Here is a 10,847-nt window from a genome sequence, read left to right as displayed (position 1 = left end):
CAAAAGTAATCATTGTTCATTAAGAGCAACATTTGTAAAACATGTTTTGAATGAATGGATATCATTATTATCCTTTCCCATAGTGCAAGCTAGTCTTTGGTGCAATGTCCCTGGATCTGACGCAAGGGCATCTGGGATTGAGGTCCTGTCCCAATGACTGTTCATTAACAGCCGTTCCCAACCCTTCCATGTCTGCAGATACAAAGGGTCAGGAATCTAGATGGGTATACGCGGTGTAATGGTAGAGCTTCCAACATATAGCCTTACTGATATGCACAAATGAAAAGGTTATAATCAAGAGGAAGGGTGTGGATGACTCTGGTACTTTAGAGGAACAACGACTTTCAGACAAAGTAATGGCCGCCCTCATTTCCCCTCACAACTTTTAATTTTGCCATAGGAGAGAACTCAGGTAGAATTCATTCAACCTCATTCAACCAGAGAGAAGAGACACCTCTGTGTATGTGAATAGGAAATCAGGAAAACATATTGGAATCTTATCAAACCAGAACTTCAATGCAATCAACTCTGTATCACACAATCTTAAGACAGGTGGTAGACTTACACAGTGATCAACAGCAATATTTTGATTTACAGTTGAAGTCAGAAGTTTACATATACTTATGTTGGAGTCATTAAAACTTGTTTTTCAACCACTCCACAAATTTCTTGTTAACAAACTATAGTTTTGGCAAGTCGGTTACGACATCTACTTTCTGCATGACAAGTAATTTTTCCATCAATTGTTTACAAACAGATTATTTCACTGTATCCAGTGGGTCAGAAGTTTACATACACTAAGTTGACTGTGCCTTTAAACAGCTGTGAAAATTCCAGAAAATGATGTCATGGCTTTAGAAGCTTATGATAGGCTAATTGACATCATTTGAGTCAATTGGAGGTGTACCTGTGGATGTATTTCAAGGCCCACCTTCAAACTCAGTGCCTCTTTGCTTGACATCATGGGAAAATGAAAAGAAATCAGCCAAGACCTCAGAATTTTTTTTTGCAGACCACAAGTCTGGTTCATCCTTGGGAGCAATTTCCACAACGCCTGAAGGTACCACGTTCATCTGTACAAACAATAGTACGCAAGTATATACACCATGGGACCAAGCAGCCGTCATACCGCTCAGGAAGGAAACTCATTGTCTCCAAGAGATGAACGTACCGTGGTCCGAAAAGTGCAAATCAATCCCAGAACAGCAAAGGACCTTGGGAAGATGCTGGAGGAAACACTTACAAAACAATATATATCCACAGTAAAACGAGTCCTATATCAACATAACCTGAAAGGCCACTCAGCAAGGAAGAAGCCACTGCTCCAAAACCGCCATAAAAAAGCCAGACTACGGTTTGAAACTGCACATGGGGACAAAGATCGTACTTTTTGGAGAAATGTCCTCTGGTCTGATGAAACAAAAATATAACTGTTTGGCCATAATGACCATCGTTGTGTTTGGAGGAAAAAGGGGGATGCTTGCAAGCTGAAGAACACCATCCCAACCGTGAAGCAGGGGGGTGGCAGCATCATGTTGTGGGGGTGCTTTTCTGCAGGAGGGACTGGTGCACTTCACAAAATAGATGGCGTCATGAGGAAGGACAATTATGTGGATATATTGAAGCAACATCTCAAGACATCAAGTTAAAGCTTGGTTGCAAATGGGTCCTCCAAATGGACAAAAACTCCAAGCATACTTCCAAAGTTGTGGCAAAATGGCTTAAGGACAACAAAGTCAAGGTATTGGAGTGGCCATCACAAAGCCCTGACCTCAATCCTGTAGAAAATATGTAGGCAGAACTGAAAAAGCGCATGCGAGCAAAGAGGCTTACAAACCTGACTCAGTTACACCAGCTCTGTCAGGAAGAACGGGCCAAAATTCACTCAACTTATTGAGGGAAGCTTGTGGAAGGCTACCTGAAACATTTGACCCAAGTTTAACAATTTAAAGGCAATGCTACCAAATACGAATTGAGTGTATATAAACTTCTGATCCACTGGGAATGCGATGAAAGAAATAAAAGCTGAAAGAAATCACTCTATACTATTATTCTGACATTTCACATTCTTAAAATAAAAGTGGTGATCCTAACTGACCTAAGACAGGGAATATTAACTAGGATTAAACCTATTTGGCTAAGGTGTATGTAAACTTCCGACTTCAACTGTATATTATGTCAATTTAAGTATTTAAGTAGTTGCTAATACTGATGGGGTTTGGCATATTACTTCATTTTCCTAGTCACGGTCAGAACTGTAAACCAATCCAAATGAAATATAGCGAAAAAATAAGATACAAATCAATAAAATAAAGGCCTTTAAATATGTACAAGTTTATACAGTATCTTGAAATTCATATTCTTGCATGGCAAATGTTTAAAAAAGAATAGCTTCAATATTTAGTGAGGACTATCTGTACAGGTTAAATACTTTCAGGCAGCAGGGTATTATTATTGGTGATAGTATACTTGATGATCATGACATAGTTAACGCACCTCTACATTCACCTAGTCAACATAATAGTACCTGTTCTTTTCCAGACCAATTATACATATATATTATACAAACATAAACGTATCGGAAAACCCTGACAAAGGCACACCATGGATAAAACAACCCAATTATTATTATTATTATTGAGTATATCCTTTCTATACATAAATATGTACACAACTCGGAATAATCAAAATGACAATGTTCATCCAAATCCAGGTTAAGACTGTGGTGTGAAGGTTTTGCTAACGACATTTGGTCAACCCGGCATAGATGGAGGTGGCGACTGGCTGCTGCAGGATTGCTGTGAGGTGGTGGTGAGGCAGTAGTGGGGTTGGTTTGGAGTAGACTGTTGGGTTGGAGCTGAGGCAAGAGCCTGTCCTTCAGTATACAGGTTCAATATCCCTGTTTTTTCAATGTCATAATGGTCCAACACGGACGCCAACATTGATTCGCCCACTCATCTTCCTATGTCACATAATGCAGCAGTCACCAAACATCAAGTTGTCCAGTTCTTACACTGAATAAGTTGTATGTATGTATGTATGTATGTATGTATGTATGTATGTATGTATGTATGTATGTATGTATGTATGTATGTACAGTGGGGCAAATGTGCAAGTTCTCCCACTTAAAAAGATGAGAGAGGCCTGTAATTTTCATCATAGGTACACTTCAACTATGACAGACAAAATGAGAAAAACAACTCCAGAAAATCACATTGTAGGATTTATTATGAATTTATTTACAAATTATGGTGGAAATAAGTATTTGGTCAATAACAAAAGTTTATCTCAATACTTTGTTATATACCCTTTGTTGGCAATGACAGAGGTCAAATGTTTTCTGTAAGTCTTCACAAGGTTTTCACACACTGTTGCTGGTATTTTGGCCCATTCCTCCATGCAGATCTCCTCTAGAGCAGTGATGTTTTGGGGCTGTTGCTGGGCAACACGGACTTTCAACTCCCTCCAAAGATTTTCTATGGGGTTGAGATCTGGAGACTGGCTAGGCCACTCCAGGACCTTGAAATGCTTCTTACCAAGCCACTCCTTCGTTGCCCGGGCGGTGTGTCTGGAATCATTGTCATGCTGAAAGACCCAGCCACGTTTCATCTTCAATGCCCTTGCTGATGGAAGGAGGTTTTCACTCAAAATCTCACGATACATGGCCCCATTCATTCTTTCCTTTACACGGATCAGTCGTCCTGGTCCCTTTGCAGAAAAACAGCCCCAAAGCATGATGTTTCCACCCCCATGCTTCACAGTAGGTATGGTGTTCTTTGGATGCAACTCAGCATTCTTTGTCCTCCAAACACGACAAGTTGAGTTTTTACCAAAAAGTTCTATTTTGGTTTCATCTGACCATATGACATTCTCCCAATCTTCTCCTGGATCATCCAAATGCTCTCTAGCAAACTTCAGACGGGCCTGGACATGTACTGACTTAAGCAGGGGGACACAGTCCCTGGCGGCGTAGTGTGTTACTGATGGTAGGATTTGTTACTTTGGTCCCAGCTCTCTGCAGGTCATTCACTAGGTCCCCCCGTGTGGTTCTGGGATTTTTGCTCACCGTTCTTGTGATCATTTTGACCCCACGGGGTGAGATCTTGCGTGGAGCCCCAGATCGAGGGAGATTATCAGTGGTCTTGTATGTCTTCCATTTCCTAATAATTGCTCCCACAGTTGATTTCTTCAAACCAAGCTGCTTACCTATTGCAGATTCAGTCTTCCCAGCCGTGTGCAGGTCTACAATTTTGTTTCTGGTGTCCTTTGACAGCTCTTTGGTCTTGGCCATAGTGGAGTTTGGAGTGTGACTGTTTGAGGTTGTGGACAGGTGTCTTTATTACTGATAACAAGTTCAAACAGGTGCCATTAATACAGGTAACGAGTGGAGGACAGAGGAGCCTCTTAAAGAATAAGTTACAGGTCTGTGAGAGCCAGAAATCTTGCTTGTTTGTAGGTGACCAAATACTTATTTCCCACCATAATTTGCAAATAAATTCATTAAAAGTCCTACAATATGATTTTCTGGATATTTTTTTCTCATTTTGTCTGTCATAGTTGAAGTGTACCTATGATTAAAATTACAGGCCTCTCTCATCATTTTAAGTGGGAGAACTTGCACAATTGGTGGCTGACTAAATACTTTTTTGCCCAACTGTATGTATGCATGTATGTATATATAACTGATATCTGGATTCTTTGAGATTTCAACAGAATGAGAAAAAAAATCAAGATAACTACTGAATGAATGGATTATTTCAGTCACCATGACAGTTTCAGTCCTTTTAATGAACAAAAACTAAATGTAAATTTTTTTTTTGTCCCAACTTTCTGTACGCAAGTAACTTCACCCATCCAAACTTCTCATGTTGCAATGCTCCAGATGCCTGACAACCAAAGGAACACAGAGACAAACGCAGCTACTTCCCCAAAACAACACTGATCCTCAGGTTGATCCACCGTCCATCATGAAAACAACGAAACAAAAAGGGTAAAAAGAGGAGTGCAGGAAGATGTGTGGCATGGTGGGCCAGAAGGCCTTTGAATGGCTTTTACTCTCTCCATCGCTCTTTTTCTCATACTATCTTCTTAATGCTAGGCCTTTTGAAGCTGCCTGAGCTGCGCTGTTTCTGCACCTGACTGGCAGAGCCATGGCGGATCCGTCCACTGGTGGAGAGAGCTGCGCTGGGGGAGAGCTGCACATTCTCCTTATCCACGACTGGACAGAGGGAAGAAGAGAACAGAAAGGGAAGATGAGAAGAGAAGGGAGAGAGTCATTCTCAGTCACTCATATTCAATACCACTGTTGAAGAACAGATGGCGCTGTGCCATAGCTTTGGTATAAAACTAAAGACATATTCTCACCCTGAATGAATTCAACATCTCCATCTTCCTCTACATTGTCAGACAGAGAGCACAAGTTACCCTCTAATAAAGTATTTTATTGTTGAATGGTAATTCTGCCCCCAGACCCTTATTCCTTTCTTACAATCACACAAGCACAAACAACAAGATCTCCCTTTGCTTGGCAGTGGGTGGCAGATTTTAAGATGCTATTTTGGCACTGGGTACAGTTAGGGGATTTCTCACACTCACTTTTCACATTAGATTAGTCATTTTGGTGTTTTTTACTCAGGGGGATGAGGTTAATTGACCTTGTTTAACTTCTGGGGTCACAAGGTCAAAGAGGAAGAGTACCTGGGAGGAGGTGTGGCGCAAAAACGGCTGACTTAGAGCAAGGCAGAGAGGCTTCACAGAGAGAGAAGGACAGAAACAAGAAAGAATGACCACAGCAACTGAGGAGATGAGAAACACATTAAAACAAGGGTAACAGAACAAAAACAGGGAGAGAATGAAAGTCAAATAACACTGAATGAAAATAGAGAGCAAGATGGATCTTTAGCATTGACGTGAAGAAATTAAGAGATTTCAATGAGGTGGTTTTCAGATATAGACCGTTGAAAAGTAACCAGAAACAGAGTGTAACGCAAAGACAATACCTAGAGGTGTTTTAAATGTCATGAATAACTGTATGAAAGTCTACTAAGAATGAAATGTATATTTTTCTGTGGGAAGGCTAACAATATATTATAACTACTTCAGCAATATAGCACTGATACATAGAAATAATACAATCCATTTATTCTACAGGTAATAACAAAAACACTGGTATTAGCTAGGTGATTCTAAAAGCTAGCAGCTAGCATAGTGAGAACAACAGACAGAAATGGACACGTGATGCGAGTCACCACAGTTTGCAAACTGGGGCTAGCGTTAGCGGCTCCATGGTTGTAATTTGTACCAGATGTTTTTGTTGGGGACCGTCTATAGACTACACTACAGCGAGTAGAGCATGATGGGGAGGTTACACACAGACTAGACCCAGAGAGAGAGGGAGGGGATAAGCATGACAGACAGTCGACACACGCAACATAAAAAATGAAATATCTTAAATGTTTGATGGTGCTAACTAAGTACCCCTGCATATTTCAAACACACTACATTCCAGCATTTGTCCAAGTAATTATGTTGTTTTTGGCAATAATTAAAATCTTGCAGTGCTTTTCTGACATCTTGAAACATATGATATCTTTAGTGCACAGCAGTAGCAGCATCATCATAATATTGTCAGAAGAGATACCAGTTTCAAATGTAGAGAAAGCTAGCGGGAGACCTAGAAATAACCCACAGCAACAGCACCCACAGACACTTTGCCTCGAGATACTCTACAGAACACCTTACATTGGTAGGACTCAGCAAGCATCATAAGTAGGATGTTAGTGGTGTATTTGTGTGTCGGCCTCTATGTATAAATGGTGTGTGCGTGTGCTCTAGGGGCACTGGTCTGCTGTTGAGCCTGTGTTACTCCCAGGGTGGATCAGTAAAGATTGTGTTCACGCATGTATACTATGCTAACCTGGAGAGTGCTGCGAGGTGGCCAGGGAGGTCATGGAGTTGGAGAGGTTGAGGTTAGCGGTGATGCTGAGCTGGCTCTGGGTGACGGGGGGGTATGGGGAGGTGGGGGTACGGAGCTGCTCCTCGCTCCTCTCCTCCTCTGTACCTGGCAGGTAGCGGTCAATCAAGGCCTCCAGGAACTTCACAATCAGCTCAGCGTAGTCTGGGATCTGAGTTTGCTGATGGTTTGACATGAGATGGGGGGGTGGGATAGAGGAAGAGGTGGAAAGGGATCGAGGTGGAAAGGGATCGAGGCAGAAAAGGAGAGAATGTCAGGTAGGGGGTGGGAATGGAAGAGAGAAAAAAGGAAAAGAAAGAGTGAGGCGAACACGGGCCAACAAATCACAGTCTAACAGTCCAATGTCTCCCTGAGAAATTGATCCTCAGCCTTTGACCAGGCTTGACTTTCCCCCAAACAAGCAGATGGCAAATGGCACCCTTAATTGGAAGAAAGTGGAGCATGGGACAATGGGTGCATAGTGAAAAGAGAGAGTCTAAGAACACCTATAAGTGTCAAAGGGCAACATATTCTGTAGTGATGGGGAAGGGGGGGATCGATACAGTTACATATTCTACAGCAGACACATGGTGAGCAATACTGTATGTTAGGAACATCGAAACGCAATAAAGATCACAATATCAAATCCCAACACATATAGAACAGTGTGAGAATCCCAACAAGTATAGAACAGTATCAAATCCCAACGCATATAGAACAGTATCAAATCCCAACGCATATAGAACAGTATCAAATCCCAACACATATAGAACAGTATCAAATCCCAACACATATAGAACAGTATCAAATCCCAACACATATAGAACAGTATCAAATCCCAACACATATAGAACAGTGTGAGAATCCCAACACATATAGAACAGTATCAAATCCCAACACATATAGAACAGTGTGAGAATCCCAACACATATAGAACAGTGAGAGAATCCCAACACATATAGAACAGTGTGAGAATCCCAACACATATAGAACAGTATCAAATCCCAACACATATAGAACAGTGTGAGAATCCCAACAAGTATAGAACAGTATCAAATCCCAACACATATAGAACAGTATCAAATCCCAACACATATAGAACAGTATCAAATCCCAACACATATAGAACAGTATCAAATCCCAACACATATAGAACAGTATCAAATCCCAACACATATAGAACAGTATCAAATCCCAACACGTATAGAACAGTATCAAATCCCAACACATATAGAACAGTATCAAATCCCAACACATATAGAACAGTGAGAATCCCAACACATATAGAACAGTATCAAATCCCAACACATATAGAACAGTGAGAATCCCAACACATATAGAACAGTGAGAATCCCAACACATATAGAACAGTGAGAATCCCAACACATATAGAACAGTATCAAATCCCAACACATATAGAACAGTGAGAATCCCAACACATATAGAACAGTATCAAATCCCAACACATATAGAACAGTATCAAATCCCAACACATATAGAACAGTATCAAATCCCAACACATATAGAACAGTATCAAATCCCAACACATATAGAACAGTATCAAATCCCAACACATATAGAACAGTGTGAGAATCCCAACACATATAGAACAGTATCAAATCCCAACACATATAGAACAGTGTGAGAATCCCAACACATATAGAACAGTGTGAGAATCCCAACACATATAGAACAGTGTGAGAATCCCAACACATATAGAACAGTATCAAATCCCAACACATATAGAACAGTATCAAATCCCAACACATATAGAACAGTGAGAGAATCCCAACACATACAGAACAGTGAGAGAATCCCAACACATACAGAACAGTGAGAGAATCCCAACACATATAGAACAGTGTGAGAATCCCAACACATACAGAACAGTGAGAGAACAACACATATAGAACAGTGTGAGAATCCCAACACATATAGAACAGTGAGAGAATCCCAACACATATAGAACAGTATCAAATCCCAACACATATAGAACAGAATCAAATCCCAACACATATAGAACAGTGAGAGAATCCCAACACATATAGAACAGTATCAAATCCCAACACATATAGAACAGTATCAAATCCCAACACATATAGAACAGTATCAAATCCCAACACATATAGAACAGTGTGAGAATCCCAACACATATAGAACAGTATCAAATCCCAACACATATAGAACAGTGAGAGAATCCCAACACATATAGAACAGTATCAAATCCCAACACATATAGAACAGTATCAAATCCCAACACATATAGAACAGTATCAAATCCCAACACATATAGAACAGTGTGAGAATCCCAACACATATAGAACAGTATCAAATCCCAACACATATAGAACAGTGTGAGAATCCCAACACATATAGAACAGTATCAAATCCCAACACATATAGAACAGTGAGAGAATCCCAACACATATAGAACAGTGAGAGAATCCCAACACATATAGAACAGTGTGAGAATCCCAACACATATAGAACAGTGAGAGAATCCCAACACATATAGAACAGTGAGAGAATCCCAACACATATAGAACAGTGAGAGAATCCCAACACATATAGAACAGTGAGAGAATCCCAACACATATAGAACAGTGAGAGAATCCCAACACATATAGAACAGTGAGAATCCCAACACAGAGAATCCCAACACATATAGAACAGTGAGAGAATCCCAACACATATAGAACAGTATCAAATCCCAACACATATAGAACAGTATCAAATCCCAACACATATAGAACAGTGAGAGAATCCCAACACATATAGAACAGTGAGAGAATCCCAACACATATAGAACAGTATCAAATCCCAACACATATAGAACAGTGTGAGAATCCCAACACATATAGAACAGTGAGAGAATCCCAACACATATAGAACAGTGTGAGAATCCCAACACATATAGAACAGTGTGAGAATCCCAACACATATAGAACAGTGAGAATCCCAACACATATAGAACAGTATCAAATCCCAACACATATAGAACAGTATCAAATCCCAACACATATAGAACAGTATCAAATCCCAACACATATAGAACAGTATCAAATCCCAACACATATAGAACAGTGAGAATCCCAACACATATAGAACAGTATCAAATCCCAACACATATAGAACAGTATCAAATCCCAACACATATAGAACAGTATCAAATCCCAACACATATAGAACAGTGAGAATCCCAACACGTATAGAACAGTATCAAATCCCAACACATATAGAACAGTATCAAATCCCAACACATATAGAACAGTGAGAATCCCAACACATATAGAACAGTGTGAGAATCCCAACACATATAGAACAGTGTGAGAATCCCAACACATATAGAACAGTGTGAGAATCCCAACACATATAGAACAGTGAGAATCCCAACACATATAGAACAGTGTGAGAATCCCAACACATATAGAACAGTGAGAGAATCCCAACACATATAGAACAGTATCAAATCCCAACACATATAGAACAGTGAGAGAATCCCAACACATATAGAACAGTGTGAGAATCCCAACACATATAGAACAGAACAGTGAGAGAATCCCAACACATATAGAACAGTGAGAGAATCCCAACACATATAGAACAGTGATCAAATCCCAACACATATAGAACAGTGAGAGAATCCCAACACATATAGAACAGTGAGAGAATCCCAACACATATAGAACAGTGAGAGAATCCCAACACATATAGAACAGTGAGAATCCCAACACATATAGAACAGTGAGAATCCCAACACATATAGAACAGTGAGAATCCCAACACATATAGAACAGTGAGAATCCCAACACATATAGAACAGTGAGAATCCCAACACATATATAGAACAGTGAGAATCCCAACACATATAGAACAGTGAGAATCCCAACACATA

At 40.2% G+C, this 10,847-nt stretch overlaps 1 protein-coding gene across 2 annotated transcripts in view; it reads right to left on the bottom strand.

Moving 5' to 3' along the window:
• Positions 1–4,590: 4,590 nt before the first annotated feature.
• Positions 4,591–10,847, bottom strand: part of LOC112267216 (neurofibromin-like) — a 116,482-nt gene continuing 110,225 nt past the window's right edge. For both annotated transcript variants that reach the window (XM_042297530.1, XM_042297531.1), the window contains 2 exons: positions 6,917–7,133; positions 4,591–5,218 (listed from right to left, as the gene is read on the bottom strand). In XM_042297530.1, coding sequence (XP_042153464.1) covers positions 5,076–5,218; positions 6,917–7,133 — 360 coding nt within the window. In that variant the 3' untranslated portion in view covers positions 4,591–5,075. The remainder of the gene's footprint in view (positions 5,219–6,916; positions 7,134–10,847) is intronic.

The sequence above is a fragment of the Oncorhynchus tshawytscha genome, linkage group LG14, assembly GCF_018296145.1.
Source record: "Oncorhynchus tshawytscha isolate Ot180627B linkage group LG14, Otsh_v2.0, whole genome shotgun sequence".
NCBI lineage: Eukaryota > Metazoa > Chordata > Actinopteri > Salmoniformes > Salmonidae > Oncorhynchus > Oncorhynchus tshawytscha.
The sequence above is the reverse complement of the archived record's forward strand: the minus strand, read 5'-3'. Positions and strand labels throughout refer to the sequence as shown.